The sequence below is a fragment of the Ostrea edulis genome, chromosome 6 (genome assembly GCF_947568905.1).
Source record: "Ostrea edulis chromosome 6, xbOstEdul1.1, whole genome shotgun sequence".
Lineage (NCBI taxonomy): Eukaryota > Metazoa > Mollusca > Bivalvia > Ostreida > Ostreidae > Ostrea > Ostrea edulis.
In genome coordinates, this window is record NC_079169.1 from 77,672,790 (window position 1) to 77,693,324 (window position 20,535).

Below are 20,535 nucleotides of genomic sequence, written 5' to 3' on the forward strand. Positions count from 1 at the left end.
CATTGTTTAGTTAAAATTTGAATATATCATACATAACTTTATTAACTATGTTAACAAATCTTTAACTCAATGAAAGAGATACAGTGTCTGTTTACATATCCGCAGAGCAGGCCAGGGATCAATTACATCACAATGTAAATTACATTACCATTACTTAGAAAATTTACCATTACCATTACCCCGATTTTTAAATGTAATGCATTACATTACACATTACTTGAGAGTGCATTACGTTACATTCCACAACATACAGATATTAAAGAAATGGCAGAAAAATTATTTCTTTATAATAATTTACGAATTTTAAAGACAATATATATGAAGTTGATCCTTTTGTTCATACGGTCTTAAAGAAAATCACTAACATAATGAATTAATTTAAACCTCCAAAATATCATCAAATATTTAAGAATGGAATGTGCATTACAGTATATTTTCTACAAGTAATGCATTACATTACCATTACTTGTAATGCAAAAATGGCCCATTACACATCAAACCCCTATTACACTGAAATTGGCATTACATTACCATTACACATTACCCCCAGGCCTGCACACTCTCGTCTTCTCCTATTCTCTATAGAGAAGTAGACAGGTATAGCCTATATCCACAGAAGTGTATGTAGACTATGCCTGTCCACTTCTCTAAAGAGAATAATCTTCCAACTGTATTTAGTAACTGCTGTAGACCAGATATTGATGCCTGGTTTTAAAATATTTTCACATTCTTTCACAAACAATGTGTGCATTCCATTGACATTACCAAGAATTTTATGTGCACAGCAATGATTTCATATAACAAATCATTTAACATATTACGCTGCCAATCAAACTGTATTCCGTTGTGTATGAGGGTGGCAGTGAAGAAGTAAAGCCGCAGGATGGGCTTGATGCCAAGGATTAGCTCACTATGCGAGTCAACTCAAAACTTTGCTAGCTGCTTCTTCAATTGTCGAAAGGTCCAATACATGAGAAAATAAAATATGAAAAACTTTATATCCACAAAAAAGTATCTTTAATATTTTTTTGTAATGTTGCATATAGACATGGTGATAAAACACATTGAAATGAGATTGTTATTGTTCATGGCTCACAATAAAAATATCAGCTTGTTTCCATGGAAGATGCATCCACACCTAGATAAAAAATAAAAGATTTACTAGTAAAATGCCTTAAAATTAAATAGCCAGTCTGCAATATTTACCACATTCTACGATGACATTATGTACACATAAATGCATTGATGTAAAATGTTTACATTATATCCAAAGGACCTTTTTCAGCTTCCAAAACATTTGAACACTTAAAAGTTATTCAAAAGTCCACAGTAAACCCTATTCTCAAAGTCAAAATTCTTTTTTTATCAAGAATATCAGTAAAACTCCCCAAACCGCATCAACCAATGAACTACTGGGCACTTCATATGATGAACGATGACAGGTTTTAGGAGATTTGAGCTCAGATGAACGGACATGACAGCGATTCATATGATGAACGATGACAGGTTTTAGGAGATTTGAGCTCAGATGAACGGACATGACAGCGATTCATATGATGAACAATGACAGGTTTTAGGAGATTTGAGCTCAGATGAACGGACATGACAGCGACAATATGCTCCATCAAAACTTTTGGGGAGCATCAAAATGCAGACCCAATGATTAATATTCAGTATATTTTCTTTACACATGTAATCTGTTATTCTAATTTTAAGAGGAAATTTATTGAGCTGGATTGTAAGGCCTGCATCTTATAATCATGATGAAAATCTCTGTGTTACCCTAAAGGCATCTTACTCTGCCTCGAAACCAGCAAAGAAGACTTAGAATTAAAAACTTTGACAATTAGATTCATTTGTCAAATTAAATTTAATTCTGGGACGGCTTTGAATATCAGCATATAAAGAAAATAGAATTGATAACCAATCTAAATATAAATCTACAGGGTCACTTTATCCTTAATCCAGCTCATTGTGAATATCAGCCTCCATATACAGCAGCTTATAATACATGTATATATTGATGTTTCTGAGTTTAAACGATTTGTATTTTATCTAACTAAATGTATGTATCCATTAAATCAAATAAATCATAAAACAAACAGAACAAGTTACATTTCACAGCACTTGGCAAAAGTCAAGAGTCTTAAATTTCTCCCTAATGTACAAAGTATATTTCTGTACAGAAAACATGAAATAAAATATTTACCTAGTTCATTAAACATAAATTCCTGTTGGTACTCTTTCAAGAACTGAGTCGATCTTGATTCGTCCAAGAAGAGTGAGTACACTCGCTTAATGTCGTCCACATCAACCTCCGTTCCCTGAAAAACACATTCAAACCTTTATCACAACATGCTAAAAATTCAAACTCTGACCACTAAAAATAGGTGAATATAGATTTTATATGTGACCACTAAAAATAGGTAAATATAGATTTTATATGTGCATAAACTTTTGTATACTGCAAATCACTTTTTATATTCATCAACTTCATTTTCAGGTAAATTGATGAGATTGGCTTGACATGAAGCAGTAACACATTTAATAAATTTACAAATCATGTACATGTACCTGATAAATCCAACAAGATGAAGTTTTCACAAAACTTAAGCAATTCACAGTACATGTACCTTTTATTTCTGACGGAATGAAAGTTTAACTTCAAAGTGGTCTAAACTTTCATTATGAAAAATATGAAATACTTTCATTTTTAACATAATGGACCTCAAAATGCTGGGTGCATCTATTTTACCAGGGGCTCTATTGTCATCAATTCTTTTCAGTGTTTACCACCACAAATAAATGAGGCAGAAAAAATCAATCTAAAACATGTATTATACATGTACATCATCATAATGGCTGGCTTCCTTTTGAATAATATAAATACATGCATCAGCAATAAATCAATATGCCTAGCTAGGTAGCTCAGTAAGTTAACGAGTTGACTGCTAATAATTGACCACACTGTATTTCACAGTTTCCATATAACTTTTTGTCAAGTTCATATCAAATAATCCTGATATAGAGCATCCTATAGCAATCACTGGATGACATTTTTAAATTTTTTTTTTTTTTTTTTTAAATAAATTTCAACAACACTACGACCATACCCTCTACCAATAAAACTGAAGACTATTAATTGAAAAAAAAAATCAAATCTGTAATTCAATGATCAAACAATAGTACAAAAATCTTCCAAAACTCTCTATTTCATAGCACGATGGTGATATCCTGAAATTTTATGCACAGCATTGATGATTCAGAAGAGCAAAATCAGAATAGTGTGTTCTACAGAATCCTAATCTGTAACTCAATGATTAAGTATTCACGCATTCACATAGAATAATGTAGCTGCAGAACTGTAGCTCTCTGAAAAAATATTGGGACAGCTTACTGTTACAGATTTTCATAGAGTACAATATCTCTGTCAAAGGAAGAAAAGTGGCATGGTTGATTTTCACCATGTGTGTTCATGCTCAACTAACCCCAAGGCAATGGTGGTGTGGATCAAACTGGAATCTTAACGTTAATAGCAGTTGCTATTTTTAGAAACAAAACACCCCAGATGTTTTTTTTCCCTGTTACACAAAGCAGTCTCCTACGTTAGATCCCTCGCTCCATCAACAAAACAAAGACCGTAACATCGCATCTATCATCTTGCCCTAGCCATAATTAATATTGTATTTCATAAAGCGTACTCATTTTAAATATATATAAAACATTGCACTGTACAGGGGATCAGAAGACTAGAATGAAAATGAGTCAATCAGGTCAACGAGACATGACTTTGTGAGATTGAAAAGGATGCTCAATATGATTATGCAAATATTTCCCCGACGTTGAAAATTTTACGAATGTGTGGACTCGAATTTTCTCTGTCCTAATCTTTAGCACTCACTGTGCTTGCTATAAAACCTCTGTACATCTTACCTAAATTTACCAGTATTTTTACAAGAACATTGCTGGACCATTAAATTCTGAAGAACTGACTGAATACACAAGTTCCAAGATATCAACTCTTCTGTGATGGAGGTACATTCAGTATTCTGTTGAATACTTGGGTGGGTACAAGATGTATACATATGTTATAGACTAGCTATGTAAATAAGGATAAAAGTTGGTATACGCTAAACTGACAACATGAAGAAGAATGTTTGTTTGAATTCGGCCATCAAATTAAATATGAATTTATTTTTTATTTCCTCTTCTGCACGAGTGATACTTTAATCAAAGAAAGTTGGTGATTATCAATTTTTGTTTAAGCTATTTTATTATCAGATAATCATAAACTTACTAAAATTGTGTGTCCCAGCAGTTTGGGTGGTTGCATGATGTCTGATAATCATCCTTTAGGCGATATATGAAGGCAGCGATAAGCATTTGTACCCACCATGTGTGGACGAAAGTATGTTTTGCGTCTCACTGTACGTAAGAGTTCCACAAAAGGAAAGAACTATTGGGCAACTCGGAAATTGCGTATTGTTGCATCTTCAATTAGATCTTAAATCAATGTACAATGAACAAACCTTTCGCTTCCTGGCTACTAGATTAGCTGTGGTGATGAGCTGAATGGCATATCTCAAAGACGTCTCCATCCCTATCCTTGTTAACACAATCAGGGCCTCATCACTCATTTCTACATCTTCCTCCTCACATCTATGAAAGAAACAAAAATTTCAGTTCATTGCACAACATTCCTAAGCAAGTGAAATTTCATCATAAGATCACATTCCATGGATTTATTTCGTCTCCTTTCATCCTATTTATCCCCACTAAGGAAGCTAGATATTCGAACCTGTTTAGGTTATTTCCCCTCGCTAAGGAAACTAGATATTCAAACCTGTTTGGGTTTTGTGTGAGTGCTTATGTCTGTTTGTGGACAAAATTACATAAAACCTTGAATTTCATACAAATATTCATAAATATAGGTCTGATAACTGACAAAAGGATGATTAAATTCTGGGACCAATCTGTGAATGGGATTTGTGTTAAATGATGCTTTTGTCATTGATATGAAGTCACTGTTTAATTCAGCTGTAGACAAAGAGAGGTAAATTGTAAAGATTGAAAAGCAATGCATGTCCTCTCCCGGCTCCAAGTCGAGTCATTCCTGAAATATTCGTGTGAAAAATCGGCATGAATAATTATTCGTCAACAGTTTATGTATAAAATTAAAAAAATAGAATAGGAAAATAAAATTTATTTCATATTTTCACATCCCCCCCCCCAAATAAACCAAGAGAACCCCTATGCTGAGCATCTCTTCGTGATATATGAAATAAATATATAGAAATGCATTACTAAAGGTGTAATGAGGCCAAATGCTTTTGAGGAATATCAGGATGAATCAGTCCAGATGTTTTATGCATTTTCAGAGTATGTATGTGTATCTTGTAGAAGCTCTTTTTTTTCTCTCTCTCCGAGAAGGGAGAATTTTTTTTTGTATTACGGAATGATACTTTATAAATGCACAAATGGATTATAAACACTTTATTGATGCATTAAAAGGTCTATGGTTTGTGACTACTACAACTAGTTATTAGCATGAGATGTATACCATGATATTCTGAAAATAATATTGATGTTTTAAGAAATGTTATCATATAATTTTCTGTTGACAAATATCTTTTCAGATATCAAAATAACAAACAATGCCTCAAAATTTAAGTTCAGTTACTTTCAGTAATACATACACAAAATCACATACTAAATTTCAGCTTCTTAAATCAGAGCATGGTGAAACAAGAGGCCCAATGGCCACAACACTCACCTGAGTCACCTTGGCTCATATTTAAAGATTTTCCCTATATATTTGTATGCAAAACTTTGATCCCCCCCCCCCTTGTGACCCAATCCTACCCCTGGGGGCCATGATTTTAACAAACTGAAATCTGCATTATGTCAGGAAGCTTTCATGTAAATCTCAGCTTTTCTGGCTTAGTGGTTCTTGAGAAGAAGATTTTTAAAGATTTTTCCTATATATTTGTATGTAAAACTTTGATCCCCTATTGTGACCCCATCCAACCCCCAGGGGCCATAATTTGAACAAACTTGAATCTGCACTATGTCAGGAAGCTTTCATGTAAATTTCAGCTTTTCTGGCCCAGTGGTTCTTGAGAAGAAGATTTTTAGATGACCCCACCCTATTTTTGCATTTTTGTGATTATCTCCCCTTTGAAAGGGACATGGCCCTTTATTTGAACACACTTGAAAGCCATTCACCCAAGGATGCTTTGTGGCAAGTTTGGTCGAAATTGGCCCAGTGATTCTGGAGAAGAAGTTGAAAATGTGAAAAGTTTACGAAGACACCGCCGCCGATGACAGACAATGGACAAATTTTGATCAGAAAAGCTCACTTGAGCCTTTGGCTCAGGTGAGCTAAAAAGTCTAGAAAACAAAAATTAAAGAAGTTCAGTCTATCATGAAACTAAGTCTTACAATTTTTGTTAGAATAATTCAACCATGAAAAATGTGAATTTTAATCTGTATCTACTCACAGGTAACCACATATCAAATTTCAGTTTCCTAAGTTAAAGCATTGACGTATAGAAAAGTCTAGAAAACTATATTTGGCACAAAGTCCAATAAATGTTGTAAAAATCAGTCAACTGTGACAAAACTTACTTTTGATCTGTAAACATACATTAGTAAATCACATACCAACTTCAGCTTCCTAAATCAAGGAATGATAAAAAATGATCCAGAAAACTAAGAAGGACAGAGTGCAAACTAGTAGTCCCCTTCAGCTTCACCAGTAGGGAACAAAACAGACAACTTGTGGAACCTGGGAGAATTGTGTTCTCTGGACACTTGTTTTATAACAAAATCTGCTTCGAAGCCCACAAGTGAAAATAGGTATTTCTTCTCAAGTATCCCAAACTACTGCTAAACATCAAACACTATCAAATACTTTCCTTTCACTTGGTTTTTTCCTTGTTGTGTTTCACCTGCATATTGTATATTTACCTAATACATGTAGTAGGGATCTGCTTGACCTCTTTTTCCTGGTATGGGATTGTGGAGATAATAAGCAGTCTGTATATTTACCTAATAGTCAGAATCTGCCTTATTTCTTTTTCCTGGTACGGGGTTGTGGAAATGATGAGCAGTCTGTCCAGTAAATCAATAGGAATACCGTGCGGACTTTGGTACTGGGTTCCTCGAATCCTGCAATTCATCACAAGGTTAGACTTTTAAAAAGGTCAAATAATCCTACAATTCATCACAAGGTAAGACTTAAAGGTCAAATAATCCTACAATTCATCACAAAGTAAGACTTAAAGGTCAAATAATTCTACAATTCATCACAAGGTAAGACTTAAAGGTCAACTAATCCTACAATTCATCACAAGGTAGGACTTAAAGGTCAAATAATTCTACAATTCATCACAAGGTAGAACTTAAAGGTCAAATAATCCTACAATTCATCACAAGGTAGGACTTAAAGGTAAAATAATCCTACAATTCATCACAAGGTAGGACTTAAAGGTAAAATAACCCTACAATTCATCACAAGGTAGGACTTAAAGGTCAAATAATCCTAACATTCATCACAAAGTAGGGCTTAAAGGTCAAATAATCTTTGAAAATGTTACGGACCTGTCCCTGTGTAAGCACTGAATTATCTATTTTTAGATTAATGTAGTACTATTATAAAATATCATTGATAACAAAGTGTATTGCTAGATCAAGATGGGGGAATTTTAGACACTTTCTGTGACCTGTCATAACTATAAAGCAAGTAGAATTGTCCAAATGAAAAACTAAAGGTTACCATGCCCTTCCATGATAACCCAAATATTCATACTATCTTGTTTATACAAGATACAGTTTGTATGTCCAAATTTAATTCAGTTTGTTAAATTCAAAACTAAAGAAGTTCTGCACTTTTTTAATAACTTACCTTGTGATACCTCTGTTTGTGGCCATGATGAGGATCGGAGCCATGTCTGATTCTAAAGCTCGATTTAGGAACGAAAAGCATTCAATGTCCAACATGTGGACTTCATCAATAAACAGGACCTGTAAAATCCAAAAATGTTACATTTCTTACTCAGGTTAATACTTCATCAATAAACAGGACCTGTAAAATCCAAAAATGTTACATTTCTTACTCTTACAGGTTAATGAAATGTTTAAGAGATGAAAGAAATTCCAACTTGTAGTAAAACGTCTGTAAAACATAGGGCTGTAACAACATACTGGTATATCAATATATTGCGATACATTAAAATTTTGTATTGAATCACAATCCAATATAAATGTACCAGATTTTCCCAACATAATTTGTGATCATTCTCGTAGATGTTAAGTTATCTGTCGTGGTATTCCTTTACTAGACTGAGACGCTTGTAAAAAATATAGCATTGATACAACCTCTTACAAAATTGTTGGTGGCAGAATTGTCAGAGTACGATCACATGCCAATGAAAAGGCTAAAGGTGAAATCTGGAGCCACTTTTGGATAAAAGTTCAAAAAGCATTAAAAAATTTATTGATCATTCAGTACAAATATGAAGAACAATTACATTTTTAAATTGATTAACAGTAAAAAAATCTATTAAATTAATTTGTACTTTTATATCAATCATCAACTAAAAGTTTATGTTCAGAAACAGAAAAATATTCATCAAATAATTCTTATTATTACTCAACTTCGCCCAAAGTAAGAACAAAAGAGTTATTCAAAGCTACACGATAATACAATACTTTCTCAGTAGTGACAATACACAGTCAAAAGAGAAGTAACTCTTCTCATGTGGTTATCTTTCCTCTCATCGTAATTTGTTTTATAACTGTTGGCCTCTTTCTAGGGGGAATTCCATTGATACAGAGAAATTCCTACATCTATTCCTACAATGTCGATGGACGCATAGTTCATAATCTATGTACCCAATTACATCCAGGAATTTCAAAATGGCAGAGAAAATACAGTCGGTGTGGTTTTGTTTGAGGTGTCAAAAGCCATTCTTCAAATTAGTTTCTTAAACCTTATACTTTTATAGCATCACGTTAATTTATTTTAAATAGACTTAATTAGTAAAATCATGACTGACTTTGTGTTTTATAAAACTTTTGTATTTAAATGGGTGTAGATCTTTAGATAAACTGCAATATTTCGGGGGTGGGGGGGGGGATGTTAAAAATTTAAAGTGATACTATAAAAGTATAAAGTTTAAGGAATCAATGTGATGCTATAAATGTATATGGTTTAAGAAATTAAGCAATGCTATAAAAGTGTGAGGTTTAAGAAATTAATGTGATGCTATAAATGTATATACAGTGTATCAGGGTAGAAAACATTACTCAGTAAGCATACAGTAAATGTAACTTATCAGTAAATATGGGTCTTACCCCAGGAACAATTTCAGCTTTTCCTTCCTCTCTCCATTCTGCAACCTTAGAATTAATTTGTTCTCGTACTTCACTCTTTATTTCTCCAGTGTCACCTATAAAAATCCCGATTCAAATAAACGATCAGTGTCACCTATAAAAATCCCAATTCAAATCAACATTCAGCACATGTGTCACCTATAAAAATCCCAATTCAAATCAACATTCAGCACATGTGTCACCTATAAAAATCCCAATTCAAATCAACATTCAGTACATGTGTCACCTATAAAAATCCCAATTCAAATAAACGTTCAGCACATGTGTCACCTATAAAAATCCCAATTCAAATAAACGTTCAGTGTCATCTATAAAAATCCCAATTCAAATAAACATTCAGCACATGTGTCATCTATAAAAATCCCAATTCAACAAAACGTTCAGCACATGTGGTGCGTTTCATACTACTGTACATTTCTAAATATATGTGAGGAATTTATAATTATGTAATTTCGTGAGAAACAACACTTGCAAAATAAATATTGCTCCCTGTTATTTCTATGGTGATGAAATACATGTACAAACTCTTGATCAATAGTTCACTTGTGAATTTATGTCCTCGTGATTTGACATTTATGAGTCATTTTGTGATATTAAGTACTCACGTAAAATAAGAAATCTACAGTATTTAGTCTCAGATTATACATAGCTGACTCTTCTCTGTGAAATACAAAGCACCTGTCCAGTAGTACACACTTCCATAGTAGTGTACTTTGAATAAGCAGAAATATTCTACCAAAACATTTTAAAGAAATCCTTCTCTTTGATAATTCAATGTGCACCAGGAGATTTTCTGATACCTGAGAAGAGAGCCAGAAATCCCTGGGTTCTGCTGTTGATGACATCGATCTCGTGTAATGTTACAGTATGTACAACTTCTTTTCTCTTCTGTAATTCTCCTTCTGGACACTGTACAAACTTTGTCTAAAACAAGGAGAAAATTCCATAATAGGCTGTCAAAATGAAACCCTGCATCAGTAATCCTTATCATTAAAAATCTTCAATACATATCTTCAATACTGTTGTTTCATAAATCCTTGTAACTGTAATTGTCTCTATAAATAATCACTCAATGGTATCTTTTTTTCCCAAATACATATATAAATCAGTGCAACTGTACAGTTTTTTGTTTTTGTTTAAACAGTATTACCTGGGCACCCATTGCATCATAATCACGAGCTCTTGTGAAAGATCTTCCCAATTTTGTTATTTTTCCTGTGGCTTTGTCTATGGTGATAATATCTCTGAAATCAAAATATACACAAATTAAAGAGTCGTTACTCACCCAACAAACCAATTACTGTAAACTAACTTTTATCCGTGAGCAATGACTGTGTCTACATTCCCAAACACGACTTTCTCACCAACATTTATTGTCGAGAACTAGTCATTTAAGAAATCAATTTCATTTCAGAAATACATGAGGGCATGAACTGCAACCCTTCATGTCGGCATACTACATGAAGCACATTTTATGTATTTTCAAAAATGAAATTTATTTCTTATATTTACATTCTACTTTCATTTCTGTTGGAATTCCCAGCCATTAAAATAGATGTGCTATATTTATCAAGATTCATACATGCATTGTTTACAAATGCAACCCATTCATGAGAAAATGGCTATCATTACAATTTGTCAAGACCTAAAGGCAAAAACATTGGATTGTTAAACATTTGTTTATGGACCACATGTATGTCTGCATATGTGTGAATATTACTTGCCACTGATAACTTTTCTCATGAGCGATTTGTGAATAATTGACAATATTAGGGTGTACGAAGACACACATTGCCCACATCAGAATTCTGAATCTAACTTGACTTACCCAGCCTGAACCTTTTCTTTTGTTAGAGATTCAATCATTTTCTGACCAAGGTCATAAATTGTTTCCATTTCTGTTGTTTTCAAAGTCAATTTTCCAACCTTTGCACCCTACAAAAGGTAGTGCATGTATTGTTTTAAAAATCATATTGGAATGCTTCATGCAACACTTTATCTGACTTCTGCAAGATAACAGTGACATTTTAATTACATGGAAATAAAAAAAATGTTAATCTAAACCAAAGTGGAAATAGGTTTCACTCTACAAACATAAAATTCAAAGCTGTAGATACTGTAACTCTTAATTAAGTTGAATTTACCATAAAGGAAGAATGTCTCCCTAATGACATGAACAAAAGCTCTTCAGCTAAGACTTCAGAGCAGATGTGTGTTGTGTGCATGATGTAAATCACAACAGTTTCAAGAGATCCTCATTTGTGGGTGACTTAAAAAAAACTATACAATATAGATAGTGCTCTCTTGTTCAACCACCGTTGCTAGCAACATTTATTGAGTCCGGGAATACCTACCCTGCCTCAAACAATGGCTGTATGATCAGCATAACCCTCAATTTTCATGAATATTCATGAAATGATACAATCAATTATTGACCAATCATAGTCACAATAACAGATTTCAATATTTTAATAGCTAGTGCTGTAGTGTTTGCTTACAAATAATAACAGACAAAAAAGCTTTTTATATGTACAGTGGAACCTCGTTTTTACGCTTCCCATTTATAACGTCAGACTGCATATTACGTTGGAATTTTAAAGTACAAAACGGTTTAAACCATTTTTTAATAAACCTATATAAAATAGACCTGGTCGTTACGTTGTCCCTAGATGCTGCAACTCAGTATTATGTTGTAAAAATTCTGACAAAAACGCAATAAACCTCTAATTATTCAATATTAATTCTCAAGGTAATCAGCCAGTCACACCTAGACTCTTCTAAGCGGTGGGCAAGTAAATTTCCTGGTCTGTTAGGGGATTAGAGACGCTCGACTGATCTTGCTTTGGTAGATCTAGCAACATCAATACAGGACTATTACAGATGAATACACCGTAGACTGATCTTGCTTTGGTAGATCTAGCGACATCAATACAGGACTATTACAGATGAATACACCGTATCGAAGCCAATGATAAACAATTAAATAATGCTAATCTAGAAATTATACAATACTTTGTAAAATTTACACCATTTTTCATATTTTGGAAGAAATAATAATTTCTCAACAACATGCATGATTACCGTCGTGTGAATACTTTCACTATTAAAACTCCAATTACGGACAGCTTTGGTTTCAAACATACGAAATTTAAGGTAGGAATGTTAGTACAGCTTGGGTAATGGTTTGGACAGGGTTAGGTGATCAAAGGAGCCAGCACCGATAATTGCGCATTAAACAGTGTTTAGCAATTAAAAAATTGTCAGTTATTTTGACATATAGCTTGGGTGTAATTAGATCTTGACCAGTTTAGAGAATAAGTGTGGGGAGATTGCTGAGAAGGCAAAGAAATAGAAGAAGATAACGGAATTCATCAGCTGGATTTCCTAAACTTTTAAAAGTTTTCCCACAGTGTATGTTTAAATTGCGTGAATTTTATGCCAGTGTTGAGGTAAGTAAAATGTTCCTTTTTTTGGATGTTTGTTCTTTAAAAATAAAACAGAACGGAATAAAAACAATGTTTTGTTATTTATAAATTCATGTACGTAGTTATTCAAAGAAATTTATATAAATGCATTATGTAAGAAAGCAGAAGTTGAACAAAATGGCAGAAACTAATGCAGATCTGCATAGGAGATTAACAAAGATAAGCAACACTTATTAAAACATTATGTATCCTACAAATAAAGAGAAGGGATAGGAACATGAAGAATTACGGACATAAATAAAACAAAGTGGCATAGTCTTTTAAACAACAGTGGCTATGCTTGCCAATTCTGGAACAATAAACTTATTTTGATTGGCTATTGTGTCAGTTTTACCCAATCAGGATTTGTTCGTCTACGAGCCACGCAATGATCTCTGAGTGGATTTTTAATTAAAAAATTATAGGAGCTCCCCAATTGGTTGATATAAGAACATAAATATTCATAAAGTCAAGGACTTTTAGAATCATACAACCAAGGGCTAGTGTGAATGGAGACAATAGGCATTGTTTGCGACAATGCTGTTTACATACCGTTCCTGTAGCTGGTCTGTCTATCTGGATTTCTACAACTTCCCCTTCAATGATTTCTGTTTCTTCTCTACAAAATACCATTGACAAAGCATTTCAAATTCCAACTCAACTCTAAGGTTAATGAATATTCCAGTAAAACTGCACTACCGATGTCCAATAATCAAGCTGCATGTCTTACTTAATTCTAACGCCAATGGATTTCCTAAAAGCTTGTGTAAGAGCTTCAGTCTTGCTCATCTCCAAAGAAAAGATTTCACTGCCTGCTATGCTGGTGAAAGGTGTATCATTTCCAAGAGCTTGGGCCATACCTGTCAAACAAAAGTTTAGTGCATCATCTAGTCTGAACTCAAATAAATACAAAAAATAAAGGAAGCTTAGGGGCAAGATAAAAAGATAAATGTCTGACAAAAAACTAAATTCACAAAGTTTTCAACATGATGCCCCCAACCCCTTTAGAAATAGATATGATGAATGCTGAAACTAATCAATTAACAAGTAAAAATATATGATTATAGATAATACTCTGTATTCCTTTTCTACTGTTTATTTACAAATGAAAGTGTACATTAAAACTATCAAATGTTAATTTAAAGATAAAATTATGTGGTTTTTAACAGTCACTTGTCCTTTTTCTTTTTCCACTTACATGTATTACTGTAATAGATATCAGATGACAGAAACTTACGGGAGATTTTATACCCCCTCCCCTTAACTATTTGAATTTAGATTTTTATCCGACATTGATCTTTTGATCCCGCCCCTTAATGCAAGATTTGAAAATTGTGCTTCACTGAAATTACCTGAAGATTACTTTTTTTCTAAAAGTGAAATGTTTTACATCATCATGAATACTGCTGGGTAATGAACAATACATGTACTAACAAGAGGCCCATGAGCCACATTGCTCACCTGAGTCACATTGGCCCATAGCTAAAGATTTTCCATACATATTTGAATGTAAAACTTTGGTCCCTATTGTGGCCCCATCCTACCCCTGGAGGCCATGATTTGAACAAACTTGAATCTGCACAATGTCAGGATACTGTCATGTAAATTTGTACTTTCCTAGTCTAGTGGTTCTTGTTGAGAAGATTTTAAAAAGATTTTCTCTATATATTTGCACGTAAAGTTTCATCATCTATTGTGGCCCAAACCTACCCCCTGGGGGCCATGATTTTTACTATATGAATCTGCACTATGTCAGGAAGCTTTTGCGTAAATTTCAGCTCCTCTGGCCCAGTGGTTTTTTAAATGACCCCACCCTATTTTTGTGATTATCTCCTCTTTGAAGTGGGCATGGCCCTTCATTTGAGCAAACTTAAAAGCCCTTCACCCAAAGAATGCTTTGTGCCAAGTTTGGTTGAAATAGGCCCAATGGTTCTGAAGAAGAAGATGAAAATGTGAAAAGTTTACGACAACAGACAATGAACAAATTTTGATCAGAAAACCTCTGACACTTGAGCCAGGTGAGCTAAAAGTCAGAATGTATTGATTATTCTATGTTCTTTATTTACATCAGATCAATTAAGTCAGGAAGATGGTGTGATACAGGAAAGGAATAAAAAATGAAGATAATTACCCATAGCAATGGCAGTTTTTCCTGTGCCTGGATGACCTGCTATTAGTACAGCTCTGCCAGCTATTTTTCCATCCTGTAACAAAAATAAGAAACTCGTGAGAATTTTTTTTTGCAACTTTTCAGGTATGCCAGTGCACATACAATGGCCTCCGTTTACAACAAAAGACCCATGGACCATTTTGGTCACCTGATTTACTTTGGTGCTACTGTGATTTTCAATTTATTCCCGTGAAAATATTTGACCCCATTTTATGGCCCAAACCTATCCCTAAAAGGTCATGACATAACCAAACTTGAATTCACACAACATGGGGATGCCTCAGTTCCAATATGACTAACATGACATTACTGTTCTGGAGAAGGAGACTTTTTAAGAAGATTTTCTTTCCTGTGTACAGGTATATGTTAGATTTTATCCACTCTAACCCCAGGGTTGATTATTTGAAATTTTAAAAAATTGCCCAATACATACCTTGATCATCTCCAGTATGACACCAGCTGCCCGCCTCGCTTCCATCTGGCCCACCATACCTTGGGACACATTTCTGGCTTCCAAAGCATCATCCAAACCCAGACCACGGATATGTGAATGGGCACCTATTGTGATCAAGTTTTGAAGTCTGTATGTATCATGATGCATGGCAGATGTAAGTTTATGCACATTTCTGTAATTTTTCATGGCTCAACATATACAACAAACATGATAATCACTGATTCTACACAAAAGATACATTCATGCAAATATGTACATGTAAAGTTTAGGAAAACTGCCAGTCTGAAGATTTTGTCTACCAAAAATTGCTTTTGATCAGAAGGAAGTAACAGTTTACATTAGTAAATTTATTTAAATCTCTGACACACAAAAATCAAATTAAAAAAAACTTTGATATGCTATCTGTTCTTTGGATTACTCGACAAGCTACAAAAAATGACATTGTATTCATATATTTCTGTATGTACTTACAGGTTTATTTCATAAACATATATAGTAATTATTAGTACATACACTTTTAAGTTCTGCATTGTACTTTCATACATTAAATGGTTTTTTTTTTTAAATATTTAAATAACTTACCTATTCTTTCTATCCTTGTTACTTCTCGTACTTCTTGAACTTTTTCTGCAGTTGGCTTCACAAAAAATAAATAATACATATAGGTTGAAGTTATGAACATTTCATCCAATTTAATTCAGTAGCTAATAGTGTTTACCATTGGCTAACAAATTTCATTAAATAATACTCATTATAAGAGCTCTTTTTGTATTTTACGGGTACTTCACTTGTCCATGGACAAGTGAATTATTCTGTAGAGGTTAATATTTGCACTGAAATGTCTTATGGGAAACGCTGCACCATAGAAATTTCATATGGATGAAAAATGGAGGATATGTGCAACAATATTTTCAAATTGAAAACTTTAAATTAACTTTATTTAGTCAAAAAAATGCAGTTTTAGTAGAAAGTAAACTGGAAAAAAAATTAAAACCCCTGCTGTACTTAAGCCCATGATCTCCAGTTCAGTAGTTGACATGCTAACCTAATGAACTACTCATTTAGGCAATGAATTCTGAATATGTTGAAATGAATAGACAAATATTGCTGATATCTATATTTTCATCCAATGGCATATCTTAAATGGAAGTAAGCCATTATGACAATGTAGAATACCTCCTTAAAACATTGTAATGAGATTTTTTAATGTCTTTGATAATGATTTATTCTAATACACAAGATCGTAAATATTGAGTTAGCGGAACTCTCTTGTAAAGAAGTCCGGAAAAGCGTGTCGATCTTGGGTATTTTTTGTTTATTCAAAACATGGCATCGGAAGACGATTTGACCTCCATGTGCTTTCCACAATTAAAAGTATTTTTAAATGAAAGGTGTGTAAAAACGTCTGGATACAGGAAAAATGAACTTCTGAATTTAGCTCGCGAAGCTATATATTTTGACACAAGCTCTTCTCAGCTTTGGGAATTTCCTGGCTGACAGCAGTGGGAAAAAATCCACCACATTTCCATTAAAATATATCAGTTGTGGATATTTCTGTGTATTATGTTTCTTTCTTGAATCATTACTACAGTCTACTGCAATGCATTGATAGTACACCATTGTTAAAATCGGGTGAATCGATCACGACAAAAGTTGTAGAACTGGTATTATTTACCAACATGCCCAAATTCTTGCATACTCTGGGTCTCGCGAGACTTTGAAAGCGGAAAGTAAAATTTAAAACCAAGACGGAAAAAGTAGTCGCAATCTTGTATATTCTTAGTAAAAAAAACCAACAACTGAGGTTCAAGGTACATAATGTGTGAAATAATGGAACTGAGGTAATGAATATCTATATCAAAAAATACTTCAGCCAATAAAAACAAAACTAATGCAAATTCTTTAATAGCAATCAAACATATGGGTAGAGTAACTTTTATTTTCTGTTCATTTACATCACCTACTCTTGTTCAACCAGATGTTTGGAATTTTCTATAAACTACAACAAGTGAGTCTGGTAAGTCTAAGACTCTAATTACAATTGTGATTATTGAATCTGATTGGTTAAGATCACATCTCCAAATTGACTTCAAATTAATTATCATGGGAAACCAAAATGAAAGTTGGCTACATATATATCATATCTCCTTGGTACTACTAAACAGAGAACCCTGGGGATTTTTAATTAATACAAGTGTGTGAACTCTTTTACTACATGGATTATTGATAACAATGCATATATCAATTAAATTAACACATATTAGTGATGGGAATCCTTGAGAATTTCGAAATCGATGATTGGTTTACTGTAACTAACTAATTATTGATTATAATTGGACATAAAGATAAAAATCAATACGATTTTTGAAAGGGTTTACAAGCCAAAACCGGATATCGTTTGCTTCAGTTATATCCCTGTACATCAAAGTTACATGTTATTACCTGAGTACAGATGATGATCCGGCATAATTAAATATAATTAATGTTCAGCAAAGAGAAATAAGGAAAGAAATTCATTTTATTAGAAAAAAAATCAAATCTATTGTCTCGAACTGTAAACATGATAGGCATGTGCAGAGTAACAGTGACCTTTGAAAGTGGTATTTATCTATGTAATTCACACATCGCTTTGCTCGTATCAAGATTCTCTTTGGGGGGGTCCTTCGTTTATATGCCAAAATCAAAGTACGTCTATCTGACCATGCAAACATGCTTCATTCCCTGGGTATGGATATTTTCACTTTCATGTGTGTTGATATTACAATAAACAAAACTTTTAGGATACTAGATAGGTCAGGGCAGGAGTATTCTTCAAAAACTACAGTCGTTGAAAAAACAAAATCTAAAAATCGATTAACTGGAATAAAATTTTCATAATCGAGCACTTAGCATATGCCAACCATCGACTGATTTTCGATTTTAATCAATGATTGGAAGACCACTAACAATTCATTTTATTGAAGAAAAACTATTTCCCCTCACAGCTTGTTAATTTTTGTAATCTTGGTCCCGATTTAATAAATGTAAAGAACTCTAAGTTCTGTGAGAATAAGTATCATGTCATGGGATGTAATTTATTCATTATCATAATTGATGTTGAATTTGTTTCACTGACAAATTGACTTGCGTTCATTCATTCATTGTGTGAGAGTTAATTCCCTTTGATAGTGGTTACTATTATTGGAATGCCCAGGGGAGTAAGGGTGTGTTAGATTTGTTTTTCTAGTTCTGTGAGTGAGTGTGCATGTCTAGCGCTAACTTTAACATCACGCACCTGTTTTTATTATCAAAAATCCCGACACCTCAAAAGACGGACCTGAACATAAGTAGCTCATTGACTATAATTACTTCAGAAATCTTCTGGATTTCCTAAACTGTCTAGCATGGTAAGACTTTATCTTAATTAAAACTATTTTATATATAATAAATAATTTTATTTAGTAAATTATTTTCACGTTAAAACTTTGAGCGCGGTTGGACGTATGTGAGTTGATTTCATTATATTTGTAGATTACCACGTTTACCACTTTCATCACGTTCATGATTCCATGATTTAAATAAACAGCTTTATCATCTTTATTTGCGTTTGGAGTCAATCTGAACTCGGGAAAATTCTTTATACAACATTATTTTACCCTTAATTGACATATCGTATAAATATATCAATAAAAGATTTGTACTCATATAAAAAATTTTGTTTTGTTTAATATCATAATGGATAACACAATTTGTAATTTGTTTTTTTTTCAAAATTTGTAATCGAATCATTCTTATAGATCTAATTGTTAGCCTATAACAAAGAGTAACATTTTATCTATTAATTTAAAAATGCTATCAATGAATGGAAGTCTGGCTCCTCGATATTTATGTTTTGGCAAACATAAGAAACTTTGTAAATTTGATTTTCATGACTTGAATCAATGTGTTCAATCATTTAAAAAAAAAAAATACCGACCTACCTAGCACCTACCCACCTGAAAAATGTGGGTCGGACTCGGAGTACTCCGAGTAGGCCTACATCAAAAAAATGTTTAGTGATAGCCTCAAATATTATCATACTACAGAAACAAAAACATGTTCATTGATTTTTAACAAAAACTAAATATGTCAAATATCCTTTAATTAACATTGCATGCACTTGACTAGTCATGTTTACAAATTATGTTCTAGCATGTTCGATATCCAAGTACGAATTCAGATGTCAACAAAGGCACGTGTTGGCGATTTCTTTGCTCTACCCAATTGATACAAAAATTGAAATCAACCAATATTCATTAAAACAGCAAACCGCTTAACCTCTTTTGAAATTATGGTAATTAAGAAGCGGTGTAAACGTAAACGCTTGTCAAATTGTTGAGAAAGTTGTTAGGCTACTTACTGCTGCCATTTTTGCCGGTTTATGCTTGTCAAAGCGCCCTCTACAATATAACAACAAGATGGGGACCCAGTGCAAACATTTTCAAAACAATGTAATCGGATAAATTGGACAAGGTGGCTTATATAATACAAGTTTATTTTAAAAATCAGTGATACTATCTGTTCTCCTGATTTTCTCTCTGTATATATTACGATGAATAATCATCAAAATTAATAAAACGTGAAGAAAACAATTATACATACAACAAAATTAATAAAACGTGAAGAAAACAATTATACATACATGTACATACAACAGGCTGGAGCTCACCAAAATCAATGAAACTTTCACAAATGATGCTCTAGATAAGATTGATAGGTTAAACTACTATTTATTTTGTGACAATATGTTTTCTAGGTTTCTTTTTTACAGTTGATTAAGCTTGGTGTTATTTTTCAGCATGTAGGCCTATACCATCTCAAGTCATGGCGTTTTTATCAACTATCATATAAAAGAGGGGACAAGCGATAATTCCAACCTTGCATGTAAAAATCAAGGGAAAAGTACATCCCCACCAGGGGCGGATCCAGGAATTGCGGTTACGGGGGGCGCCACTTTATGAGACAGTGGGTTCAGGGCGAAGCCCTCGTGGGGGTCTAGGGGGCAAAGCCCCCGGAAGCTCCTGGATTTTACA

General features: G+C 33.4%; 1 protein-coding gene across 1 annotated transcript; it reads right to left on the reverse strand.

Annotated features, from left to right (window-relative positions):
* Positions 1-994: 994 nt before the first annotated feature.
* On the reverse strand, positions 995-19,934 carry LOC125645964 (ruvB-like 2). The gene is made up of 15 exons (XM_048872020.2): positions 19,863-19,934; positions 16,067-16,121; positions 15,464-15,588; positions 14,992-15,064; positions 13,591-13,720; positions 13,413-13,479; positions 11,225-11,331; positions 10,547-10,640; positions 10,197-10,320; positions 9,358-9,452; positions 7,907-8,025; positions 7,051-7,170; positions 4,530-4,659; positions 2,210-2,324; positions 995-1,138 (listed from the first exon to the last, which is right to left on the reverse strand). Exons 1-15 carry the CDS (start codon positions 19,869-19,871, stop codon positions 1,107-1,109), a joined length of 1,395 nt encoding a protein of 464 aa, XP_048727977.1. The 5' UTR covers positions 19,872-19,934; the 3' UTR covers positions 995-1,106.
* Positions 19,935-20,535: the final 601 nt, after the last annotated feature.

Bases quoted from the DNA above. Each gene is read 5' to 3' on its own strand.
- LOC125645964 (XM_048872020.2), bottom strand. The intron at 13,480-13,590 runs GTAAGACATGCA...GGTATTTTGTAG, and splicing joins TCCATTGGCGTTAGAATTAA to AGAAGAAACAGAAATCATTG. The intron at 7,171-7,906 runs GTAAGTTATTAA...GATGAATTGCAG, and splicing joins ACAAACAGAGGTATCACAAG to GATTCGAGGAACCCAGTACC.